This window comes from Pseudophryne corroboree, chromosome 7, assembly GCF_028390025.1.
Source record: "Pseudophryne corroboree isolate aPseCor3 chromosome 7, aPseCor3.hap2, whole genome shotgun sequence".
NCBI lineage: Eukaryota > Metazoa > Chordata > Amphibia > Anura > Myobatrachidae > Pseudophryne > Pseudophryne corroboree.
The window spans coordinates 425585786-425613453 of record NC_086450.1 but is presented as its reverse complement, the minus strand read 5'-3'; the positions used below and the strand labels follow the sequence as shown (position 1 = coordinate 425613453).

At 48.2% G+C, this 27668-nt stretch overlaps 1 protein-coding gene across 1 annotated transcript; it reads right to left on the bottom strand.

Moving 5' to 3' along the window:
- Nucleotides 1-111: 111 nt before the first annotated feature.
- Nucleotides 112-27616, bottom strand: MED9 (mediator complex subunit 9). Its single transcript, XM_063934835.1, has 2 exons — nt 27377-27616; nt 112-3009 (listed from the first exon to the last, which is right to left on the bottom strand). Exons 1-2 carry the CDS (start codon nt 27502-27504, stop codon nt 2793-2795), a joined length of 345 nt encoding a protein of 114 aa, XP_063790905.1. The 5' UTR covers nt 27505-27616; the 3' UTR covers nt 112-2792.
- Nucleotides 27617-27668: the final 52 nt, after the last annotated feature.

Genomic DNA, 27668 nt, shown 5'->3' with positions numbered 1-27668 from the left:
AACTCGCAGCACTGAATAAGGATTTACCTTAGTGTACTTTTACAGTCAGATTAACCCTTTCCCGGTGCCGCTGGAAAAGGCTGTGCAGTATCAAATGTGCAAGCTTCATCATTGACACAATAACCATCTTTAATTTATTTTACACCAGTAACAATGAATACACAGAGGTCTCTCAGCATTAAAGGTATAGGACATGAGGATGTGAGGTTGGCAGAGGGGGGTTGTGTTTTTTTCTATGCCCCCCCGCATATGGGCATACATACAGCACACAGGACAGCTCATCCTGAAATGCCACATTCACAAATCACAATGGCAGTGTTGGTTAAATGGTTACGGTTATTTTTCTCCTATGCTCAGAAGACTTTCTGCCTGTAAGCTTACACGTCAAACACGCAGCACGAACATGGCTTATGAAAGAACCGCCGGACAATTTAAAACAACCTGGGTGATTCTGCATGGGAATGTTCAAACACATAGGGGTAAATGGAACAGCCTGTTACTTGCAGGCACTGGCGACATTCCGGCCAATCTGCCCAAAGTTTTAAAGGGGAAAAAGATTAAAAGGCAAAATAAGCTTGGTTTTGCCTTTTAAATGATCGCCCCTTGAAAACTTTGGGCAGATTTGCCGGAAACTCGCCAGAGCTTGCAAGCGCAGGGTATTACATTTACGCCTTAGACGTGCAAATGTTCCTAGTTCCCTCTTTATAGTGAATCGAACTGCATTGTATCAAGTCTACAGGCCCTTTCCCCTCCGCCGTGCAACACGTGCCCTGGAACATGATTTACAAAAGTAAAAAAAAAAATCAAACCTAGAGTGGATGGGTGTGGTATTGAAAGTCGACAGTAACTAGGTCGACCACTATTGGTCGACAGTAACTAGGTCGACAGGGCGTCTAGGTCGAGAGGGTCTTTAGGTCGACATGAGTTTTTAATGTTATTTTGGTGTCGTTTTCTTGGTAGAGTGACCGGGAACCTCAATTAGTGCACCGCTTCGCTCGCCATGCTTCGGGCATGGTGCCTTCGCTCCGCTACCGCTTGGCACAGATTACCGTTCCAATCGTAGCCCACGTGGATTGTTAAGTATGAAAAGGTTCAAATAAAGAAAAAAATTGTGAAAAACTCATGTCGACCTTTTGACCTGTCGACCTAGACACCCTGTCGACCTAGTTACTGTCGACCAATAGTGGTCGACCTAGACATTGTCGACTTTCAATCCGGATCCCGAGTGGATTATGCAGGGTGAAAATTATGCATGTGGCCACTGGCTGCTGTATATCCCATTGAGAATTAATTTTTACTATGGGCGAAGCCACAAATGTAGAGATGGGTGAATTGAATAAAGGTGACTTTGAAGCAGCTGGAACAGATAATAACAGTAAACAACGGATATAAATATGCTTACCCCACCCTTTGGTGGAGGTCAATTGTGAGTGGGAGAGGAAGAATACAAAGCTGAATATCACTGAATACTACACACGCTGCCCATGAATTACTGTGAGATGGAAACTACATTTAGAGAGGTATTTGATGTTCTAGATATACACCCCCCCACCACAGGGCCCCCTCAATGCAACTTTCCGCTCTCGTCACTGAGCCATTAAGCACTCATTGCAAGACACTGAGTGCTACAAACAATGCACACTGACTAATGGCGTACGTCTCGGGTCCATAGTGTAGTTCCAGAGCTGCAGATTAGTCATCTCTTTGCCCGAACCCAACCACCCTGGGCTCTCTGCTCAACCCGAGACACAGCGATGTTACCTCACTGCATTATAATGACACTGGTCACTGCTCTTCTGCTATCTGTACTATTTCTTCCAAGAACTTTCATTCCAAGACATGTAAATTATATACAACTAATGCTTGATTAACGTAGCCATTGACGTCTTAACAAATAGGGCTAGGCCAACTGGTAAGAGTGCCAAACAGAAATTAAAGCGACACCTCCCATTAGCTTCTGCTGCTACGGCTTCAATGTCTATAGGTGTACCCTGTAAGAGAAGATGGCAGAGACGGCCATTGCTTGGGCTCGACGGATATTGGCGCGAGTTTAGGATTAATGGTCGCCTTCATGAAAAGTAGTCACACTGTGCCTTAGTGATGTTTCCTAGTGATAGGATTGGCTGAATGCTCATAATATATTTATGTATAAAGGCCGCAAAATGGCCACCTACACTTTGTCTAGCTTAATGTCAGCCCTTAAAGTGGAACACAACTGACTGAAAATATATCCAGAACTACCAGCCTTTCTGTCAGTATAGCTGCTTCAGTGTGTAAAGATCCTTACTGAAGATATCTCAGATACAGCAGGCAGTCTACGTTGTCACATTTAGATCCATAAGGGAAAATTACCTCCATCGATGTACAACACCCATTAATTACCTCATATGAGAGATGACTTAATGATGGTTTAGATCACAGCATGAAACATCCAAAGCTTGAGACACACTGAGCACAAGTTTACAGGCACTTTGCCCTGTGTACTTTGAAACAATACATACATACAAAATATAAATAGGACAGTGTTCATACGCTGCAGGTTCAGCCCAATAGTTCTGCAATGCTCTGCTATCGGTGCAATGGGCTGCGTCTCAGTTTGCAGATTTATTCTCTGTTGAGGGGTTAAGCCCTGGCGGTACGCTGTGAGTTGAGACCTCGCACCCGGAGGAGCTGTACTCTATGATCTGCTGTTCTCCTAAATGACAGCACCTGTTCCAGACAGAGAGCGCGATGGATCGGCAGTGACTGCTGACACCGCCGCTTGACTCATGTTAACAACTGTGTCCAGCAGTCTAGTCCTTGGGGATCTCGAACATGCAGAGACCCTTGTACTTCTGCAACAGCTGGTTCTTAGTCTGCACCTGCCCTCGCAGGCTCTGGAGAAGCTGCTGCTGCTGCTCTGGACTCATATCAATCCCGGGCATGTTGCCGATTTGCTTCCTCATCACCTGGAACTTGTTCTTCAGCTCATTTAGCTCCTGGTAAACATCCTGGCTGTCTTTGTCCATGCTAGAGCGAGAGAGAGAAAGAGAGAGAGAGCGAGAGAGAGGAAAGTCTTAGAACAAGGCTGTTCTCCAATCATAAAGTCACAGCTGTCTGACGTTATTAAAGGGGTCATCCACTACCAGAGCATAGGCAAACACAGGGGGGGTTTTTGGTTGTCCAGAAACCCACCTCTTCTTGGCAAGTGACTCAAATTATGATAATAGAAATGGTATAAAATACGGTTACTAGAGCTGCAGTTTAAGGGACAGAGCAGAGCTGCTGCACATGCCCAGTGGTAGCAGCAGCTTCTTCCACCAAGCTTGCTGTGTGTGTGGATATGAGTCCTCAATAAGTGCACTTGACCAGAAAGTAGCTGCCAAGAAGAGGAGACAGGAGCCTTATCATGAGGTGGGAGAATGTGTGTTTAGAAAGTGCAGTACTGGTTCTATTATGTTTGTGCATGAATTTATTATGGTATGTTTAACTTTTCCTGACCACCAGCCTATACTAGAGACCATCTGTAGTGTTAAATATTAATACTGTATCCAGTGTATTAAAAGCCCAATGGGTGGTAGATTGTAGACTTAATTTTTAAACCCCCCTCTAGAAATCCTGCGTTTGCTACTGCAGAGGGCGCTGTTTAACTGCCTCGTATCCTCCTACAGTTTTCACTTAACGTACTGCGGCTGGTGTACAGATAAATGCAAGTCGGCTGCATATTTGGCCAAAGGCCGAATTGCACGAATCTGCGCGCCAGACCGCCCCTGTGTGCTTGGTACTTTAGCCCTCATTATCAGTGCGCACTGGCACCAGCTGTATCCCTGCTGCTGCACAATAGTAATAATCCGTCGTAGGAGTAATTACACCATTGTGGCCAGGGAAGCACAAATCTGGTCACAAAGCAGTAAAAAGTCCCAACCACTCCAAACAGGTGATGCAATAATAGAATACTATATGCACTGTTTTGATAAATCATCTATGCATCGGAGACGTGATTATACAGCCGGAGATTCTCACTTAGAAATTCATTTCTGGATAATGCAATGTTTAGGCAGCGGGTAATCTGGATCATTAAGGTGTTTAACTGAAGATATCCATTTATCGCCATGTCTGGTCCTGTACGGGGAACGGCATCGCTGCAGATTACCGGATACAGCTCTGCCTTTACACTGATGTAAACCTCGCTTGTTTTTGTAGTGAGAAGTTTATCCTACGCCGCCTGAACCAGGATCTAGATAGAGATCTGGCGCCAGATGGAGACTATTGTCTTTCATATGCATTCTTTAGAGGCCTACGCAAAGGCGACTTATTCAGAGCACGGATTCATATTTATAAATATAATTCCAGTCACCTGTGAGTTGGTAGCAGACAACGTGCTGGCTTGTTGTGATGCTCCCGAACAGCTGTGAGAGCAGACAAATAAGGGACTGGGCCCGAGTGCTGAACGGTCCGTCACTGGCCCTGTGGTTTTCCAGCTGGGGCTTGTAGTTCCACACAGCCAAAGTCACACATCGATTGTAATATAATGTATCTTAATCTTTATAGATTTTTTTGTTGCAGGGGGATCCGTAAATTAGCAATGTTTTTCATTTCATTGCTATAGAGTTAGATACACTCTCTAAGAGTGTATCCAAAGTTTATCCTATACCCCCTTTCACGCAGAGCTGACTGGGTTCCGACCTGGTGTGAAAAGGTTGACATGGACCATGGTTTATGGGTCTCCCCCAGGGTCAGTAGACCGGGCCGCAAACAGAGTTATTCCCGGGTACAACCTTGGGCGGCTGCAGAGCGAAAGGCAGACCTTGGTCATACATGACTCGGGTCATGCCTAAAAGGCTGCGGAGTGTCAGACTCAGGAGCGCTTGGAGAGTACATCATCTCTAAGCTTCCCATGTGAACACCGAGGACCCAGGATCATCTGGCAGCGTGAAAGGGGTAAGAAAATGGGTTTAGTACGAAATACCTACAGTCAAAACACAGACAACCATTGACCGACAGTCAAAATCTCGACATTTAAAATACAGACATGGTCAAAATACCGACTTTAAAATGTCGACAGGTCAAAAAGTTTTCCATTGTATGTCGACATGGGTCAACATGGACACAGTATAAGTGTACCGTGTACCCTTGCATGACTCGCTGCGCTCCTCTCCAGGTCCACTGGGAGGGTAAAGTATGAACAAGTCGGTTTCAATGGAAAAAAAATCATGAAAAACTCATGTCGACTTTTTGACCCGTCGACATTTTAAATGTCGGTATTTTGATTGTAGGTAAATTGACAAGTATAGCTGAAGCTATGACTCCAACTCACGTTCAGTATCTCGGGTTGGACACAAGTCGGAGACGGGGCTTCAGCGTGAAAAGGGGTATATTTATCGGTTACCTTGATTTACATTTAAACATCCTAAGTGGGTGTCGCCTTCACTTTTAAATTGCTTTTTATTTCTGAAATGTAAAATTGGACATTTATCTGACGATATGAAAGACATATAATGATTAAAAGAGGGCAACACACACTTCAAAGGGTATCAATGTAAGAGATAGATACACTTTCCAGAAGAGTGTATTTAACATACAACACCTAGGAAGAAAACACCAAAGACAGAAAATAAAATTATATATACACAGTACTGTGCTAACGTTTTAGGCAGGCGTGGAAAAAATGCTGCAAAGTAAGACCGATTTAAAAGATTGAAGTGTTAATAATTAATTTTTAGCAATTAACAAAATGCTAAGCGAATGAACAGAAGAGAAATCTAAATCCGTATTTGGTGTGACCGCCTTTTTTGCCTTCAAAACAGCATCAATTCTTCTAAGTACACTTGCACACAGTTTTTGAAGGAACTCGGCAGAGAGGCTGTTTCAAAACATCTTGGAGAACTAACAACAGATCTGTGGATGTAGGCTTGCTCAAATCCTTCTGTCTCTTCACATAATCCCAAACAGACTTGATGATCTCTGTGTTGTCCATATCATTACTTCCAGGACTCCTTGTTCTTCTTTACACTGAAGATAGTTCTTTTTTTTTGAAATAACGTTTTATTGATTATATAAGCATATAAACAAGTAGATACAACGTTGTAACAATATAAGGCTGATAAGGAACAAGTGAGATATTATAATCAGGAGGGGGGGGGCATTAAATAGACATATCAATAAGCAATTGCCAGGCTTGCCTCCATGTAGACAGATTACCTAAACGCTACAACTATCCATTAGAGTTAATAGAAGGGGTAAGTGAAGCAGAAAGTATGAAGAGGGGGGGAGGGGGGGGGAGAAGAGAGAGAAAGGTCGGCCGGTCCGAGCTACCGATGGGTGCAAATTTCAGCTGTAGATAGGGTCTAGTTAATATCCCAACCAATCAGCATCAGTCATATAGAATGAGACACTAGGTATTGGATGTTAAATGGTTGTCAATGGTGGTTCAGCGTTAAAGTGTAAGGTCCATGGCGTCCATGTCTCAGTGAAAGAGAGTGGGGAGTCTCGAAGAGAAGCAGTGATTCGCTCTAACTTATATGTGAACCAAATTGCGTTAATAGTAGCGGTCATGGTAGGAGGGGCCACCGATTTCCAATTAGACGCTATCAGACATTTAGCCGTGTTCAGAATATGTTTGATTAAGACTCGTTGGTGGCGCGAGGTGTCAGGGATGGGGCGGGAAAGTAGTGAATATAAGGGTGAGTCTGGCATGGTTAAGTGCGTAACCTCTAGAACCAGTTTATGAATTTGTCTCCAATATTGGCGAATAGTTGGACAAGACCACCAAACATGCAACAAGGTTCCCCTGCAACCACATAATCTCCAGCACTCGTCCGAGCACGTTGGATAAATAGAGTGTAATCTAGTAGGGACCAGGTACCAGCGATAATACAATTTATATGAGTTTTCGGCTATACGTACTGAGATAGAGCTTTTGGTAATTTCCTGTCTAATATCCTCCCATTCCTCTACGGTTAAGGTCTCCCCCACCTCCCTCTCCCACGCCAACTCGTGACTCTCCTTGGGGGGGATATTGTGTAACAGTAACACTCGATATATACGTGAAAGGAGTCCCTTCGTCAGGCGAGAGCCACAACACCATGTTTCTAGAGGGGTAGCTATGATGGGGTTGGTAGGTTTAGGGAGTGTTCCGTAGAGGTGTCTAATTTGTAAAAATTGGTAAAATACCGAGTGAGGAAGCGAGTAGCGGGATTGTAAATTTTCAAAGGATGGGAATGAGGAAAGAGGGGCGATGTCCTGAAGGAAAAGAATATTGTGCGTAGTCCAATGATGAAATGCTGAGTGATTATTACCCGGTGGGAAGTGCGGGTTGTTCCATAAAGGAGTTAGGTAAGGGTTGTGGGATCGGAGTTGATAAAAGCGAGTGCAAAAATCCCACACTGACAAGGAAAAGCGCACCGTCGGCAAGAGAGCAGTAGAGGCGGGTCGAGAGCGGGGTGGGCACCATAGCAGGGTTGAGAGTGAGAACATATGGAGAGATTGTGCCTCAATACACACCCATGTTCTCTGTGCTGGAGGGGAGTGCCATAGGACACACGAAGCCAGGTGTGTGGCTCGGTAGTATCGAGTAAGGTCTGGTACGCCAAGACCGCCTTCCGAGCGGTGTTGTTGTAATAGCCGTATCTTAACCCTGGGTTTCTTTCCAGCCCATATAAAGCTAGATATATCTCGCTGTAAATTCTTTAATATTTTGACTGGGATGTGAATAGGCAGGGTTTGCCATAAGTACAATATCCGTGGTAGCAAATTCATTTTGACTGCTGCTATGCGACCAAACCAGGAAATAAAGAATTTGTTCCAGGCAGTAAGATCTGTTTTAAACTGAGCTATCAACCGTGGGAAGTTAGCAGCGTATAGCGATGAATAAGATTTGGTTAGGTAGATGCCTAAATATTTAAGTTTAGTATTTTGCCATTTAAAGGCAAAGGAAGAACGTAAAGTTCTGAGATCCTGTGGGGGGATATGTAAATCTAGTATCTCTGTTTTGTCTGCATTGAGTTTATAGTTTGAAATGGAGCTATATGTGTGGATCTCCTGGAAAAGCTGTTGTAAGGACTTGTGTGGGTCGGTCAAAGTCAGGATGACATCGTCTGCATACAGTGCGATTTTATATTCATGGTTGTCCACCAGAATACCTGAGATATTGGGGTTCAGACGGATTTTCGCCGCCAGTGGTTCCATAACTAGAGCAAAGAGCAAGGGGGAAAGTGGGCATCCCTGTCGAGTGCCATTTTTGATAGGCAGAGGCGAGGACGTGAGGCCATTAACTAGAATTGACGCTGAAGGGTTAACATATAGCGAGGTGATGGCATTATAAAATGGGCCTTGGATACCCACTGCCTGAAGGGCTTGCTGTATGAAAGGCCAGGCTACTCTATCAAAGGCTTTCTCCGCGTCAAGGGCAACCACCAAAGTTGGGGTGGCGTCCCGACGGGAGAGGTGAATGAGATCTATAAGGCGCCTAGTATTATCAGCAGCCTGACGATTGGGGATGAAGCCTACTTGATCTGGATGTATCAGTGTGGGAAGATGAGGGGCGAGCCGATTAGCTAGGATTTTGGCGAATAGCTTTAAGTCTGTGTTTAATAACGATATGGGTCTATAGTTTTTTAGTTCCATAGAATCTCGATCAGGTTTGGCAATAACTATAATATTGGCTCTGGTGGTCGCTGCGTCGAGAGAGTTCCCCTCCATCAGTGAATTGAATAGCGAATGTAACATAGGGAGAAGGGCTTGAGAGAATTTCTTATAATATATGGCAGTATATCCGTCCGGACCCGGTGCGGAGGAGCGACGAAGCTGCCCGATTGTAAGAAGAATTTCCTCATGTGTTATAGGACCATTGAGTAACTTAAGGTCCGCTACGGATAATTTCGGTAATTGACAAGAGGAAAGATAGTGTTGAATATTTGTTATATAATGTGGGTCGGTAGCGGCCTCAGAAGGGAGGTTATAGAGGGAAGCATAATATTCCTGAAAGAGGGAAGCCATCACTTTAGGGTCATTCGTTGTGGATCCGTCAGGACATCTCAATGCCAGGATTCGATTGAGCGTGCGTTTTTCGCGCAGTCGCCGGGCTAGTAGTGTGTCTGCCTTATCCGACTTTTCATAGAATTTTTGACGGATCCACAATAATGATTTGATCGTTTTCTTTGTGAGTATTTGGGATAATTGCCCTTTCAGGGCGAGTATCTTTAAGTATAATTTACGTTTGGGGAAACGCTGATGTCGGAGTGTCATCGATGTTAATTCAGTCTCTAGATCCGCGATCCGTTTAGACTCAACCTTCCTCTGAGTTGACGTAAGGCTAATAAGGAGCCCCCGCAGTGTCGCCTTGTGAGCTTCCCATAGTATTGTGGGCGATATGTCAGGGGAGACGTTATCATTTAGGAAGTGATGAATCGCTTCCTCGATTCGAGTCACATTATCAGGTTTAAGAAGTAGGAACTCATTAAGGCGCCACTTGCGGGAAGTCGGAGGTCTATGGGAGCAAGCAAGTTCAAGCAGAATCGCATAATGGTCGGACCAGGTGGTCGGAACCACCTGGGCTCCCAGCAGGGATTGGGTGGAGTCCCTGTCTACAAAAACGTAGTCAATTCGAGTGTATATATCGTGTTGTGGGGAGTAATGTGTATAGCCCTTAGCAGAGGGGTAAAGTGTTTTCCAAGCATCATATAAATTGTGCGCGGTGACACATGTCTGAAGGAGTTTAGATAATTTGGCGTGAGGAGAGGGCTCAGCACCTAGGCGGGATCTATCGAGATGGGGATCCATTGTAGCATTGCAATCTCCGGCCACAATGACCCAGGGATTCGAGAGTTTAGAAAGGTGGTCAGAGAACGTCCTAAAGAAGGAACCCTGCTGCATGTTTGGAGCATAAACCGATGCCAAAGTAATGGGAGTTTGATTAAGGGAGCCAGAAAGAATCACAAATCTGCCATGGTCATCACAGATTGTGTCCTGAACAACTAAGGGTAGGTCACGATGAACCAAAATGGCAGTGCCTCTGCGTTTAGTTGACATTGTGGAGTAGAAGGCGTGAGGATAGCGTTTGGAGCTTAGGGAGGGGTGAGGGGTCTTAAAATGGGTTTCCTGCAAGAATATGATATCCGCCTTTTGCCTGGCAAAAAACTGAAACGCCATGGAACGCTTGGTCGGGGAATTAAGGCCATTGGCGTTAATGGATAAAACTTTCAAAGTCATGGGGGTTGAAGGTCAGAACAGCTCAATAGAAAAGGCAGCTCTGGACATGGTCGGCCTTGGGGCATGAAAAAGGGGAGGTAAAGAGAGTAGTAACAGGTAAAAGAGAACGTGAAAACGAACTGTAGGGCTAGACCCTTTCCTAAAAACGGGTTGGGTCTAGGTAAGGAGGGGCGAGCACCAAGCGGGCAGCCCCTTCGGGGTGTGGAATCATATCTACAGTAATACATAACAAGGATGATGAGGAACATATAGGAGAGTGTAGGGAGGAGGAAATACATTCCGCGGGCCAGGACAGAAGGGGAGCGGGAAGTTCAGATCAGGTAATAAAATAGGGGTAAATGGAAAAGAGAGAATACCACTATCATCATTCGTATTGACCATTACTGTGCTTATTTACGTAGATTCAACCAAGGCACTTTAAGTTATAACACCAATGTGGCCTACCACATTGTATACATAGATCAATGGCAGTACTTAACCACAACAGTATCTGTAATCGTCACCTCCAGGGTCGGTGTCCGAGCGGTCCCTCCACTTCTAGCAGCAGATTAGCCTTTCCAATTCAAGGCACGAAACCAGCAAAGGAAAGAGGGACCACTCTGAACCGAGAAACAGGAGGCCCAGACCACGTCCAATCGATCTAGTCGCTAAACCTTTATGTGGGAAATAATATTGTATAGACTGAAGTATGAAAAACTAGTGTAACATATTAATTAGATCAAGAGAATATTTAGTTGCCAAATAGCCCATTTCTCTATGGTGAGAACCAGAGTGGGTGGGCATGTATCAAGTTCTTATGAAAGCTGTGAGCAGCATGAAAATAGCTATATCCGTGGAATAGGCAAACCGGGTCCGGAGGGGCACACCGCCCCCCGGAGCAGAACAGACGGAGAGCCCGTCCATCCCCAAGGGCGCGGCCAGCCACCCCCAGGACAGAGTCGCCACTTAACGCCATGTTGGAGTAAGATAAAAACAACCCAATATACTGAATTAGGGAAATCAAGGAGACTTAACATGTAAGATAATGCATCAGTAAGTCGCTATGATAATAAACATGGGGAGGGTCCATAAACAGTATCCAGTATATCTACTGATCCGGTGGGGGAATTCCGCTCGTTCATCTAGTAGACCATTCGGAGGCAGGAGCCCCAGGTCTCTTAGGGGAGGCGACCGGAAGTTGCTTTCGGATCTCATCAGGAAGAGACTCAAATAAGCCCAAGGTTTTGAGGAAATCGTATCCCTGGGAGGGCGTCTTTATCGAGTGATGAGAACCATCTTTCGTGACATGGAGCTGGAACGGGAAACCCCATTTATATTTAATGGAGTTATCCCGAAGGACTCTAGTGATGACGGTCAGGTCCTTGCGTTTTCGAAGCGTGGAAGGAGCTAAGTCCTGGAAGATCTGCAGTTGGGTTCCAGAGTAGAGAACCGTTTGATGATCCCGGGCCGCAGTCATAAATTTCTCTTTCGTTTTGTAATAGTGGAACCGCAATATGACATCTCTTGGGGGTTGGGTCGGTGGTGGGCGTGGGCGGAGAGCTCGGTGTGCTCTATCAAGAAGGAGGAAGTCTTTCGGGACCTCGGGGATCATGGTTTGCAGTAGGCCTTCCAGAAAAGTCGGGAGGCCCTCCATAAGAACGCTCTCCGGAATATTACGGATCCGGACATTATTCCGGCGGTTCCGGTTGTCCATATCTTCTAAGTGATCCTCTTGCTGGGCTATGTCCGCACGGATCTCCGCTAACTCCTGTTCGACCACCACCTGGTACTGGCAGACTTCATCAACTTTACGTTCCAGGGTATCTGTGCGGGTGCCGAGATCAGCTAGTTCAGTTCTAAATTCAGTCAGGATTGATCTCATTTCCGTTTGGATGGTCTTAGTGACGATTGCCACTACATCTTGGGTCGTAAGACCTGACTTTGGTGAAGGGTCGTCATCGGCATCCGACTGGGGGTCCACAGAGGGGGAGCCTCGTGATGTAGCACCTGCTTTCTCCCAGGCTCGGAGGATACTAGGCTTAGCTTGGGCAGGTGTTTTGCGGTTCTTTTGCGACATGGCGGAATGACAGAGCTGATAGATGTCCAGGAGCAATATCGGTCCACTTGAGTTGTTGACCCGGTCACGGAATAGGTTGGGAACAGCTTCCAGAGGCTTTATAATTATTATGCGTTGTAAGGCCCTAATCACATCCTGGCCGCAGAATGATTTAGTGTAAGGCAGGTATCATATGAACCTCATCTGGTGGTGGGCAGAGTAAGTAGAAATCAAGTGTGAGGCACAGCCGGCATTGTCGAGTAGGGTAGGTAGCCCCCCCTAGTGTCGGTCCCGGCAACCAGGTGGAAGAAGGGGGAGGGCACGTCCGCCCGGTCACGGACCAGCCAGTGACCAGCCGTCGCGCTGCGGGACCTGAGCAAAGAACGTGTGCCCACTTCAGTATATGGCACAGCACAGTGAGGAGCCAAATTAGGAGCCCCGCTTCTGGGGGCCACGTGCTCTCCGCTTCACCCTCGCCTCGCCGGGTCCCGTCCCGTTCCCTGACCCGCGCCCCACGGTCTCAGCGCTGCAGATAGAGTGCTGTGGAGGCTGGGTGGCCGTCGGTCACAGGAATCAGCGCCGATCAATTCCACCGCCCAGCCAGCCACTCACAGCCGTGGATCGACTCGCAGCGGGGGAGGGGCCTCACAATATCCCCCTATGTCCAGTGTAAGCCTGCAGGGGTGGGGGGTTACCCGTAGCTACGGGGCAGCTTTCACCCCAGCGAGTGTTAATAATTCCTGCAGCCAGACCAGGCACGCGGGTGGCAGCCTCAACTCCTCCGACAGGCCAGGAGGGGGGGGCGGAAACGGAGCCGCAGCAGCGGTGGACGGGTGCGCGGTCAGAGCTCGCGGGAGGGGGGGACGGAGCCGCTGTCACCTGTATGCGGTCGGGTCCGCAAGCCGGGAGCCTCCGCTCGTCCTCCTGCGGTCACCGCCGGATCTCTCCTCTTCTTCCGTCCCCAAGATGGCCGCCGTCCGGACCCTGCAGTGTGTCACCCGGCTCCACTCTGGCAGCAGACGAGTCTCGCTGGACGGAGATCAGCACCAGGCAGTCCGTGGAGATGTCTGCGTAGGGGATAAGGTCCAGGCCGACTCCACAGGCGTTCCGGGAGGGTGATCCACGTGGCCGGGGGATGTGTGGAAATCGAGGCCCCGGCTTCAGAGCAGCGAGAGGGCCGCAATCCGCAGGAGCCAGTAAACCGGCTCCCCGATTCCGCGGCACCGGCTCACCGCCCGCTCCACAGGTACAGGGTGCCGATCCAGGTGGTTAGGGTTTATAAATAAGGGTGAGGAGGCTTTTATTTATTATAATCTCCCAGGTCCCTGGGAGCTCATGCATAACACCTCTTCCTCATTCAGCATCCAGGCCACACCCCCCACTGAAGATAGTTCTTAATGATCTTGGCTGTATGTTTGGGGTCGTTGTCCTGCTGCAGAATAAATTTGGAGCCAAATCAGACTGATGGTACTGTATGATGGATACATATCTGCCTGTATTTCTCAGCATTGAGGACACCATTAATTCTGACCAACTCCATTTGCTGAAATGCAGCCCTAAACTTGCAAGGAACCTCCACCATGCTTCACTGTTGCCTGCAGACACTCACTATTGTACCACTCTCCAGCCCTTTGGTGAACATACTGCCTTCTGTTACAGCCAAATATTTCACATTTTGACTCACTAGTCCAGAACACCTGCTGCCATTTTCCTGCATCCCAGTCCCTATGTTTTCATGCATAGTTGAGTCCTTGGCCTTGTTTCCACATCGAAGGTATGGCTTTTTGGCCACAGTTCTTCCATGAAGACCACTTCTGGCCAGACGTCTCCGAACAGTAGATGGGTGAACCTGGGTCCCACTGGTTTCTGCCAATTCTGAGATGAAGGCACTGCTGGACATCTTTCGATTTTGAAGGGAAGTAAGCATGATATGTCTTTCATCTGATGCACTAAGTTTCCTTGGCCGACCACTGCGTCTACAGTCTTCAACTCTGCCCATTTCTTTGTGCTTCAATGCTGAGAAATGCAGAAGGATTTGAGCAAGCCTACATCCACATAATCTGTTGTTAGTTCTCCAAGCTGTTTTGGAACAACCTCCTTGCCGAGTTCCTTCAAAAACCATGTGCAGGTGTACCTAGAATTGATGCCGTTTTGAAGGCAAAGGGTGGTCACACCAAATATTGATTTGATTTAGATTTCTCTTCTGTTCATTCACTTTGCATTTTGTCAATTTACAAACAAACTATTAAACACGTCTATATTTGAAAGCAGTCTTACATTGCAGCATTTTTTCACCCCTGCCTAAAATTTTTGCACAGTTGTGTGTGTTATAGATAGATAGATAGATAGATAGAGTGGTGAACAGCTAATGAGGAGAGCTAGAGGTCAACACCTGTTACAACAGTACAGGGAGGTGCAGATGTCTTACAATAATTGCTGCCAAGCTGTAGGGAATGTTTAATTATTACAAAATGATACTTAGATTGCATTACAATGAAGATTGCCTTTATAATAAGTATTCTGGGCATCTGCTACGAGGCTGCGCTATATTACAGTTAGTAATCTCTGTTGGTGAGGTGTTCCCAACTAAGAATTTACACTGGGTCATACTGAGAACTCATGACCTCTATAGTACAATGAAATGCCAGGTCCACACTGGCACTTACAACTTACTTATTATACCAGCGTATTATTATAAACAGGACAATTCCTTGGCAAAGTTTTGTTCCCCATTTACTGATCACAGTTTTGGGAATTAGACTTAAACCTTCTCTATCCAACATAGGTGTGTGACTTTAGGTCTTAAAAGTCTTAAGCCCCATACACTAGAGCGAGAATGCCCGATTTCATCCGATTTCGGCCCAATATATCGGATGAAATCGGGCATTTTGGAGGTGTTTCCGATCCGATGAGCGTTCCCGTAAGCATCGGATCGGATCCTCCAGATTGAATGTGCAGCACATTCAATCAGGTCCGACCTGGGGGCATGGCTGGGATCGCCCAGGATACATCATATGCAAAAGGACAGCATACAAGGTAATCTTGGGCGATCCTGCCAGAGTGATCGCCTGCGACATGTGGTCGCATAAGTGTATGGGGCCCTTTAGACTCCACGGAAACAGCCATTCTGTGGGCTGAACCAACAGTCAACTGATCAATTCATTATGAACTAGCAAAATCATTAGGTCACTAGGCAATCTGTACCTCGTGCCTCAACAATGGCACCTTTTCCTGGTGAACCAAGAGCCTAAATGTAAGTTTGGCCCATAAAAGGGGTGAAATCTGCCGTGTGTTGCTGGCAAGTCAATTTTAAAGCAGAAAACCAATGTAAAAACAAAATCTTTATTTTATTTTTATTTATTTTAAAAAAAGGAGATTTATGGTAGACTTACCATGGTTAAATCTCTTTCTATGAGGTACATTGGTTTCACAGGGAAACATCGGGGTGTAGAGATGGATCTTGATCCAGGCACCAACAGGCTAAAGCTTTAGACTGTCCCAGGATGCATTGGGGCCTCCTCTATAACCCCGCCTCCAGGCACTGTGAGCTCAGTTTCGTTAACCAGTCCAATGCAGGAGCAGGTAAAAGAGAAGGTAGATGTTAGTCACATAGAACCACATTCTCATGACAGGAGAAGGGACCAGCGGCTAATGCCATACAAACCCATAGAAGTTAGGAGCGTCAGGGTGGGCGCCCTGTGGAACCAATGTACCTCGCAGAAAGAGATTTAACCATGGTAAGTCTACCATAAATCTCCTTTTCTGCAGCGGGGTACATTGGTTTCCACAGGGAAACATCGGGGATGTCCTAAAGCAGTTCCTCATGAGAGGGGCCGCGCCGTAGCAGGTATAAGAACCCGGCGTCCAAAGGAAGCATCCTGGTAGGCGGTAGTATAGAAGGCATAGAACCTAATGAACGTGTTCACTGAGGACCACGTACCAGCCTTGCACAATTGTTCAGCAGACGCAATGCGCACGTGCGGCGTATGGGTACAAAGAGCATCGTGCTTTTGCACAGGTTCTAGCGACCCTTTCAGTCGCACTGGCGAACACAGGGAGATTGACAAGAAATGGGAGTTTCTAGATGGCAACTGACCGTTTTCTGGGAGTGTTTGGAAAAATAAGAATTTACTTACCGATAATTCTATTTCTCATAGTCCGTAGTGGATGCTGGGAACTCCGAAAGGACCATGGGGAATAGCGGCTCCGCAGTAGACTGGGCACAAAAGTAAAAGCTTTAGGACTAGCTGGTGTGCACTGGCTCCTCCCCCTATGACCCCCCTCCAAGCCTCAGTTAGGATACTGTGCCCGGACGAGCGTACACAATAAGGAAGGATTTTGAATCCCGGGTAAGACTCATACCAGCCACACCAATCACACCGTACAACCTGTGATCTGAACCCAGTTAACAGCATGATAACAGAGGAGCCTCTGAAAAGATGGCTCACAACAATAACCCGATTTTTGTAACTATGTACAAGTATTGCAGACAATCCGCACTTGGGATGGGCGCCCAGCATCCACTACGGACTACGAGAAATAGAATTATCGGTAAGTAAATTCTTATTTTCTCTGACGTCCTAGTGGATGCTGGGAACTCCGAAAGGACCATGGGGATTATACCAAAGCTCCCAAACGGGCGGGAGAGTGCGGATGACTCTGCAGCACCAAATGAGAGAACTCCAGGTCCTCCTCAGCCAGGGTATCAATTTTGTAGAATTTTACAAACGTATTTGCTCCTGACCAAGTAGCTGCTCGGCAAAGTTGTAAAGCCGAGACCCCTTGGGCAGCCGCCCAAGATGAGCCCATCTTCCTTGTGGAGTGGGCATTTACAGATTTTTGGCTGTGGCAGGCCTGCCACAGAATGTGCAAGCTGAATTGTACTACAAATCCAACGAGCAATAGTCTGCTTAGAAGCAGGAGCACCCAGCTTGTTGGGTGCATACAGGATAAACAGCGAGTCAGATTTTCTGACTCCAGCCGTCCTGGAAACATATTTTCAGGGCCCTGACAACGTCTAGCAACTTGGAGTCCTCCAAGTCCCTAGTAACCGCAGGCACCACAATAGGTTGGTTCAGGTGAAACGCTGAAACCACCTTAGGGAGAAACGGAGGACGAGTCCTCAATTCCGCCCTGTCCGAATGGAAAATCAGATAAGGGCTTTTACAGGATAAAGCCGCCAATTCTGACACGCGCCTGGCCCAGGCCAGGGCCAACAGCATGACCACTTTCCATGTGAGATATTTTAACTCCACAGATTTAAGTGGTTCAAACCAATGTGACTTTTTGGAACCCAAAAACTACATTGAGATCCCAAGGTGCCACTGGAGGCACAAAACATCTGAACTTCAGGGACTGAAGCTAGTTCTTTTTGGAAGAAAATGGACAGGGCCGAAATTTGAACCTTAATGGACCCCAATTTCAGGCCCATAGACACTCCTGTTTGCAGGAAATGTAGGAATCGACCCAGTTGAATTTCCTCCGTCGGGCCTTACTGGCCTCGCACCACGCAACATATTTTCGCCAAATGCGGTGATAATGTTTTGCGGTTACATCCTTCCTGGCTTTGATCAGGATAGGGATGACTTCATCCGGAATGCCTTTTTTCCTTCAGGATCCGGCGTTCATCCGCCATGCCGTCAAACGCAGTCGCGGTAAGTCTTGGAACAGACAGGGTCCTTGCTGAAGCAGGTCCCTTCTTAGGAGGTAGAGGCCACGGATCCTCCGTGAGCATCTTTTGAAGTTCCGGTTACCAAGTCCTTCTTGGCCAATCCGGAGCCACGAATATAGTGCTTACTCCTCTCCATCTTATCAATCTCAGTACCTTGGGTATGAGAGGCAGAGGAGGGAACACATACACTGACTGGTACACCCACGGTGTTACCAGAGCGTCTACAGCTATTGCCTGAGGGTCCCTTGACCTGGCGCAATACCTGTCAAGTTTTTCCCAACGGTTTATAATCATGTGGAAGACTTCTGGGTGAAGTCCCCACTCTCCCGGGTGGAGGTCGTGTCTGCTGAGGAAGTCTGCTTCCCAGTTGTCCACTCCCGGAATTGCTGACAGTGCTATCACATGATCTTCCGCCCAGCGAAGAATCCTTGCAGCTTCTGCCATTGCCCTCCTGCTTCTTGTGCCACCCTGTCTGTTTACGTGGGTGACTGCCGTGATGTTGTCCGACTGGATCAACACCGGCTGACCTTGAAGCAGAGGTCTTGCTAAGCTTAGAGCATTGTAAATGGCCCTTAGCTTCAGGATATTTATGTGAAGTGATGTCTCCAGGCTTGACCATAAGCCCTGGAAATTCCTTCCCTGTGTGACTGCTCCCCAGCCTCGCAGGCTGGCATCCGTGGTCACCAGGACCCAGTCCTGAATGCCGAATCTGCGGCCCTCTAGAAGATGAGCACTCTGCAACCACCACAGGAGGGACACCCTTGTTCTTGGTGACAGGGTTATCCGCTGATGCATCTGAAGATGCGACCCGGACCATTTGTCCAGCAGGTCCCACTGGAAAGTTCTTCCGTGGAATCTGCCGAATGGGATTGCTTCGTAGGAAGCCACCATTTTACCCAGAACCCTTGTGCATTGATGCACTGAGACTTGGCTCGGTTTTAGGAGGTTCCTGACTAGCTCGGATAACTCCCTGGCTTTCTCCTCCGGGAGAAACACCTTTTTCTGGACTGTGTCCAGGATCATCCCTAGGAACAGAAGACGAGTCGTCGGAACCAGCTGCGATTTTGGAATATTGAGAATCCAATCGTGCTGCCGCAACACTACCTGAGATAGTGCTACACCGACCTCCAACTGTTCCCTGGATCTTACCCTTATCAGGGAATCGTCCAAGTAAGGGATAACTAAAATTCCCTTCCTTCGAAGGAATATCATTTCGGCCATTACCTTGCCGCAACACTACCTGAGATAGTGCTACACCGACCTCCAACTGTTCCCTGGATCTTACCCTTATCAGGGAATCGTCCAAGTAAGGGATAACTAAAATTCCCTTCCTTCGAAGGAATATCATTTCGGCCATTACCTTGGTAAAGACCCGGGGTGCCGTGGACCATCCATACGGCAGCGTCTGAACCGATAGTGACAGTTCTGTACCATAAACCTGAGGTACCCTTGGTGAGAAGGGTAAATTTGGACATGAAGGTAAGCATCCTTGATGTCCCGAGACATCATGTAGTCCCCTTCTTCCAGGTTCGCAATCACTGCTCTGAGTGACTCAATCTTGAATTTGAACCTCTGTATGTAAGTGTTCAAAGATTTTAGATTTAGAATCGGTCTCACCGAGCCGTTCGGCTTCGGTACCACAACAGTGTGGAATAATACCCCGTTCCCTGTTGCAGGAGGGGTACCTTGATTATCACCTGCTGGGAATACAGCTTGTGAATGGCTTCCAAAAAACTGTCTCCCTGTCAGAAGGAGACATCGGTAAAGCCGACTTTAGGAAACGGCGAGGGGGAGACGTCTCGAATTCCAATTTGTACCCCTGAGATATCACCTGAAGGATCCAGGGGTCTACTTGCGAGTGAGCCCACTGCGCGCTGAAATTCATTGAGACGGGCCCCCCACCGTGCCTGATTCTGCTTGTAAAGCCCCAGCGTCATACTGAGGGCTTGGCAGAGGCGGGAGAGGGATTCTGTTCCTGGGAACTGGCTGATTTCTGCAGCCTTTTTCCACTCCCTCTGTCACGGGGCAGAAATGAGGAACCTTTTGCCCGCTTGTCCACGAAAAGACTGCGCCTGATAATACGGCGTCTTCTCATGTTGAGAGGCGACCTGGGGTACAAACGTGGATTTCCCAGCTGTTGCCGTGGCCACCAGGTCTGAAAGACCGACCCCAAATAACTCCTCCCCTTAATAAGGCAATACTTCCAAATGCCGTTTGAAATCCGCATCACCTGACCACTGTCGTGTCCATAACCCTCTACTGGTAGAAATGGACAACGCACTTAGACTTGATGCCAGTCGGCAAATATTCCGCTGTGCATCACGCATATATAGAAATGCATCTTTTAAATGCTCTATAGGCAAAAATATACTGTCCCTATCTAGGGTATCAATATTTTCAGTCAGGGATTCCGACCACGCCAACCCAGCACTGCACATCCAGGCTGAGGCGATTGCTGGTCGCAGTATAACACCAGTATGTGTGCAAATACATTTTAGGATACCCTCCTGCTTTCTATCAGCAGGATCCTTAAGGGCGGCCATCTCAGGAGAGGGTAGAGCCCTTACAAGCGTGTGAGCGCTTTATCCACCCTAGGGGGTGTTTCCCAACGCACCCTAACCTCTGGCGGGAAAGGATATAATGCCAATAACATTTTAGAAATTATCAGTTGTTATCGGGGGAAACCCACGCATCATCACACACCTCATTTAATTTCTCAGATTCAGGAAAACTACAGGTAGTTTTTCCTCACCGAACATAATACCCCTTTTTGGTGGTACTCGTATTATCAGAAATGTGTAAAACATTTTTCATTGCCTCCATCATGTAACGTGTGGCCCTACTGGAAGTCACATTTGTCTCTTCACCGTCGACACTGGAGTCAGTATCCGTGTCGGCGTCTATATCTGCCATCTGAGGTAACGGGCGCTTTAGAGCCCCTGACGGCCTATGAGACGTCTGGACAGGCACAAGCTGAGTAGCCGGCTGTCTCATGTCAACCACTGTCTTTTATACAGAGCTGACACTGTCACGTAATTCCTTCCAACAGTTCATACACTCAGGTGTCGACCCCCTAGGGGGTGACATCACTATTACAGGCAATCTGCTCCGTCTCCACATCATTTTTCTCCTCATACATGTCGACACAAACGTACCGACATACAGCACACACACAGGGAATGCTCTGATAGAGGACAGGACCCCACTAGCCCTTTGGGGAGACAGAGGGAGAGTTTGCCAGCACACTATATATATACAGGGATAACCTTATATAAGTGTTTTTCCCCTTATAGCTGCTGTATCTTTAATACTGCGCATAATTAGTGCCCCCCCTCTCTTTTTTAACCCTTTCTGTAGTGTAGTGACTGCAGGGGAGAGCCAGGGAGCTTCCCTCCAACGGAGCTGTGAGGGAAAATGGCGCCAGTGTGCTGAGGAGATAAGGCCGCCGATAAGGGGGCGGAGCCTATCTCCCGTTTTTCTATGTATTCTGGCAGGGGTTAAATGCATCCATATAGCCCAGGAGCTATATGTGATGTATTTTTTTGCCATCTAAGGTATTTTTATTGCGTCTCAGGGCGCCCCCCCCCCCCAGCGCCCTGCACCCTCAGTGACCGGAGTGTGAAGTGTGCTGAGAGCAATGGCGCACAGCTGCGGTGCTGTGCGCTACCTTATTGAAGACAGGACGTCTTCTGCCGCCGATTCTCCGGACCTCTTCTGCTCTTCTGGCTCTGTAAGGGGGACGGCGGCGCGGCTCTGGGACCCATCCATGGCTGGGCCTGTGATCGTCCCTCTGGAGCTAATGTCCAGTAGCCTAAGAAGCCCAATCCACTCTGCACGCAGGTGAGTTCGCTTCTTCTCCCCTTAGTCCCTCGATGCAGTGAGCCTGTTGCCAGCAGGACTCACTGAAAATAAAAAACCTAATTTAAACTTTTACTCTAAGCAGCTCAGGAGAGCCACCTAGATTGCACCCTTCTCGTTCGGGCACAAAAATCTAACTGAGGCTTGGAGGGGGGTCATAGGGGGAGGAGCCAGTGCACACCAGCTAGTCCTAAAGCTTTTACTTTTGTGCCCAGTCTCCTGCGGAGCCGCTATTCCCCATGGTCCTTTCGGAGTTCCCAGCATCCACTAGGACGTCAGAGAAAACGCAGGTGTGGTCGGGCGTTTGCTGGGCGGGTATCGGATGTCATTACCATGTCATTCGTCGCAGGAATCATCGCACAGAATAAGTAACTACAGAGCTGGTCTTGTTCTGCACAAAATGTGTTTGCAGCCGCTCGGCTGCACAGGCGTTCGCACTCCTGCAAAGCGAAAATACACTCCCCCGTGGGCGGCGACTATGCGTTTGCACGGCTGCTAAAAGTAGCTAGCGAGCGATCAACTCAGAATGAGGGCCAAAGGCCGGAACCACAATCTCTTGGTTAAGGTAGAAAGATGACACCACCTTAGGTAGATAACCAGGGCGAGTTCTAAGAACCGCACGGTTACGGTGAAAAATCAGAAAGGGAGACCTACAGGATAAGGCACCCAAGTCTAAAACCCTTCTAGCAGAGGCAACAGCCAGCAAAAACAAGACCTTAAGCGTAAGCCATTTAAGGTCCACAGACTCAAGAGGTTCAAACGGAGACTCCTGCAGGGCATCTAGAACAACCGACAAATCCCAAGGAGCCACAGGAGGAACATAGGGAGGTTGAATCCGTAAAATACCCTGAGTGAAGGTATGAACGTCAGATAGCGACGCAATTTTTCTCTGAAACCATACCGACAAGGCCGAAATATGAACCTTGAGGAGGCCAGACGAAGGCCTAAGTCCAGGCCCTGTTGCAGAAAAGCCAAAAGTTTGGTAGTACTGAACTTGTATGCATCATAATTCTTAGCCGCACACCAGGTGAAGTAAGAAGACCAGACTCTATAATAAATCCGAGCCGAAGCCGGTTTGCGGGCTTTCAACATCGTCTGAATGACCGCCTCAGAAAAACCTTTGGCCCTCAGGCCTGAAGCTTCAAGAGCCACGCCGTCAAAGCCAGTCGGACCAAATCCTGGTATACACAGGAGCCCTGAATGAGGAGGTCTGGGCGCTGAGGAAGTAGAGGAGGACGCTCTATCGAGAGACCCTGCAGGTCTGAGAACCAATGCCGTCTGGGCCACGCTGGAGCGAGTAGAAGAAGCATTCCTCCTTCTTGCTTGAACTTCCGAATTACCCTGGGCAGGAGTGACACCTGAGGGAACACGTATAACAGAAGAAAGGTCCATGGAATTGCCAGTGCGTCCACGAACGCTGCTTGAGGATCCCTTGTCCTTGCTCCGAAGACCGGAACCTTGTGATTGTGTTGAGACGCCATCAGGTCTACATCTGGTAGGCTCGACTTGTCCACTAGGAGTTGAAATACTTCTGGATGAAGGCTCCACTCTCCGGCGTGTACGTCCTGACGACTGAGGAAGTCCGCTTCCCAGTTGAGGACTCCCTGAATGAACGCTACCGATATGGCTGGCAGATGGCGTTCTGCCCATCGAAGAATCTTTCAACATCACCATGCGGCTTCGAGTGTTGCCTAGATGATTTATGTACGCCACCGTGGTGGCGTTGTCCGACTGTACTTGAACAGGCCTGTTCTGTACCAGAGGCAGGGCCAGTTCCAAAGCACTGAAAACTGCCCGCAACTCCAGAATATTTATCGGGAGGAGAGATTCCTCCCTGGTCCACCAATCTTAAAGAGAGTGATGCTCCAACACCGCGCCCCAACCCCGCAGACTGGCATCCGTCGTTAGAAGGACCCAGTTGGAGATCCAGAAGGGACTATCCCTGCTCAATTGTTGATCCAGAAGTCACCAGCTAAGTGACAGACGAACTTCCGGAGTCAAGGAGATCATACCTGGTGAGGCATGCCGTCCCACTTGGAGAGGATTAACCTCTGCAGAGGGCGGGAATGAAATTGAGGGTACTCTACCATGTCGAAAGCAGACACCATGAGGCCTAGTACTTGCATCGCCGAGTGTATCGACACTCTTGGACGAGAAAGGAAGTATCTTATCCTGTCCCGAAGCTTCAGGACCTTCTCCGGAGACAAGAACAACCGTTGGTTGTGTGTGTCCAACAATGCCCCCAGGTGCACCATGCGCTGAGCAGGGACCAGGGAGGATTTCTTCCAGTTGATGAGCCACCTGTGGGTTTGCAGGAATTGGACTGACAGTTCCAGCAGGAGAACCTCTGGGGAGTTTGTCAGGATCAACAAGTCGTCGAGATACGGCAGGATCCTGATACCCTGACGGTGAAGCAGAGCAGTCATAACCACCATGACCTTGGTGAATATTCTCGAAGCCGTGGCCAGTCCAAAAGGCAAGGCCTGGAATTGATAATGTAGGTTGCCAATAGCAAACCGCAGGTACTCGTGATGCAACATGGCAATAGGTATATGTAGGTAAGAATCCTGAATGTCCAGGGATACCATGTAATCCTTGGGCTCCAAGGCCAGAACAATAGAGCGAAGAGTTTCCATACGGAATTTGGAAACCTTTACAAATTTGTTCAAAGACCTGAGGTTGAGAATGGGCCATTAAGTTCCATTCGGTTTCGGAACTAGGAACAGCGTTGAACGAGCCAGAGGCACCGGCACTACCACTCCTGTGTCCAGGAGGGATTGTACCACCAAATGGAGAGTTTTTGCTTTCACCGGATCCGAAGGGATATTTGATGAGCAAAACTGGCAAAGGGGGACGTTTCTTGAAAGAGATGGCGTATCCGTGAGTGATGACTTCCCTTACCCAGGCGTCTGAAGTGGTCTGTAACCATACCTGAGCAAACCGCAGAAGTGGCCTCCCACCCTGGGATCCCCCAGGAGGAGGCCCGCCCAGTCATGCAGCAGGCTTATCTGGTTTGGAAGCAGGCTGACGGGCATCCCAGGAATGTTTAGGTTTGGGCTTGGAGGTTTTGAAAGTGCGAGCCTGTTTCGGGTACGCCTGACCCTTTGCTTTACTTGGTGGTCGAAAGGAACGAAAGGTGGTACTTTTAGCCTTCGGAGCCTAAGGATTAGTACTCGGCAGGCATGCGGTTCTAGCAGACGCTAAGTCAGCAACAATCTTTTTCAGATCTTCCCAAAAAAGGATGTCTTCCTTAAAAGAGATAACCTCCAAGGTCTTTTTAGAGTCCAGATCCACAGACCAGGACCGCAACAACAGAATCCGGCGAGCCAGAATAAACGTAGTAGACGCTTTGGCCCGCCAGGACACCGGCATCAGAGGCCGCCTCCTGAATATAATGGGAGGCTGTGATAATATATGAAGGACACTTACAGAAAAAAATTACAGAATGGGCGCTCGATCCCATTTCAAAATAGGAATGAATAAAAGTACTTAGCATGTGATAAGTCCATATACGAGTCCTTTTGTTTTCATAAAGATTCCTATACAGATGTTCAGTTTCTCTTTGTCGACAATGCCTCAGAAGAGAAATACAAACAACAAAAAAGGAACCATAGTGTAGTATTCCAAATTGTACCATCCGAAATTCCAAAAGCTCCACAGAAACACTGCGTGATTTATGGTCAAAGGTACAGACGTACCATACTAACACAATATACAGAAGAGTCTCCCACATAAAGGTATCTTTTAACAGGAACACCTCGTGCAAAGGTTTAATAAAGACATCACCTTCTCTAGATTATGAAAGAGAGACAGCAGATAAGTACATTACGTACCATACTCACATAAACATATGTGATTTCAATCATGTAGCAGTTTCTTTTCAATCACTCCTTCCGGGTATAATAGTTCTCCATATGCTCAAAATTATCATGCAAATGGAACATTTAAAAATGTATTAGAAAATAAAATTTGAGCAGCCCATCCTGTTAGCTGCCTGCACTGCAGGCACCAACTTACAAGACTGAGCTCCAGTGCCTGGAGGCGGGGTTATAGAGGAGGCAGTGCAAGGCATCCTGGGAACAGTCAAAGCTTTAGCCTGTTGGTGCCTCGGATCAAGATCCAACTCTACACCCCGATGTTATTCCCTGTGGAATACCAGCGTACCCCGCTGCAGAAATTTCATTTAGTAGGAAACATGGAATCTCCATTGTCAGAAACCTGTGCTAGCCCCTGTGCAGCAAGTACCAATCAATCATGAAAGATTGGTCAGTAAAGGGCCCTACAGACTCGACCGCCGATACGGCAGACGGGTGACCCGGCGGCAGGGGGGGGGGGGGGGGGGGGGGGGGAGGGGAGTGAAGTTTCTTCACTCCCCCCCGTCACCCGGCTCCATAGCAATGCATGATAATATGGACGATATTGGCCTGCATGTTTAAACCAGCGATGAACAAGCGCGGGGCCGCGCATCGTTCATCGCTGGTGACTACACACTGAAAGATATGAACGGTATCTCGTTCATTAATGAACGAGATCGTTCATGTCTTTCACTGGTATCGGCCAGTGTGTATGGCTCTTAAGCTTATAAGGAATTGCAAATCTGCACCATCTTGCATCAGAGTATGGCAAAGCGTTTATACACAGAACACGCCTAGCACCGATGCTGAATGACCCCCCATAGACAGTGGGCATGAGACCTGCACGAACGGACAGCGGCTCATCCCACAGAGGCAGCTGCCGACACAGTGGATAATGTCTGATTCCACCCACCCACTTACTTACTGAAGTGGGTGGGCCCTTGATATGCAAGTTGTGTCACTAAGCCCACACATTTGCAGCTTGGACCTCCCCTTCATAAATTAGGCAAGTATGGAGTGGAGAGGTGAGCTCAGTAGGGACGGTCACTGAAAGGTCACTTTCCATCGATAGCAGGAAACCATAACTGGGCGTCACTAGTGGTGACATGTGATAGAAGCAGACCAATTAGGGGAAGGTGGGACTATGCAACAGGAGCCCGGCGGGCAGGGGGGGGGGGGGGGGGAGCGAATGCCGTGTCACCATCAGACCCCTGCCACTGATGGCAAAACCATAGACAATTGATGGCCATCCCCAGTGTGACATTTGTTTTAGGAATACTTACGATTTACCAGTGGACTGGATGCCAACGGTCAATATACTAAAAGCGGCATTCCGTCCGCCAAAATGCCGGCAGCGGGGTGAGCGCTAACAGTCCCCTTGCAGGCTCGGTGGCTTGTCACAGGATATATTTCCACACTATGGGACACCCACAAGTGGGAATAGCCCTCGTGCGTCGGGATTTCGGATGTCGGTATTGTCAGCTGTTGGAATTTCAGTGTCGGTATCCACAATGCCAGTATCCTGACAGTCGACATTTTAACTGCAAAATATATATATACATACACACACACGAGGCAATGACTCGCCTCACTGAGACTGAGCTTAGTTAGAGGACCCCGTCTGCTGTATGTACTGACGCTGGGACTTGTAGTCTCACCCACTATTAGCCTGTGGAAGTGCAGAGAATGCCCCACACGGTGTTGGCACAGGACGATGAGACGCAGGGAAGTAGCGCATACGCAGTGACGGCAACGGGCGGCGGTAGTTACCACTTGATGATGTCGTGCACCAGCGGTAAGAAGGTGTACTCATCCTCCTCTTCCTCGCCGGCCTCCTCCTCCTCTTCTTCCTCCTCCCCGGGCTCTTCGCCTGCTCTCGCCGGGCCGCCGGTAGCCATCTCTCATCCCCGTCGCTGCCAATAGAAGAGCAGCCAGCAGCGTCAGTGCCCGCGACTTAGCACGGCACTGTCTGGGGATAGGCCGGTCTCACGATGACGTCGTTGCTGGCGAGCCGGCGCACTCGGTGACGTCACCGGACAATGGCCGCTGGCAACCATGGCCG

Coding starts and splice junctions, on each gene's coding strand:
- MED9 (XM_063934835.1), bottom strand. CDS start 27,504: ATGGCTACCGGCGGCCCGGCGAGAGCAGGCGAAGAGCCCGGGGAGGAG. Junction 3,010..27,376: donor GTGCACGACATCATCAAGTG/GTAACTACCGCC, acceptor CTCTCGCTCTAG/CATGGACAAAGACAGCCAGG.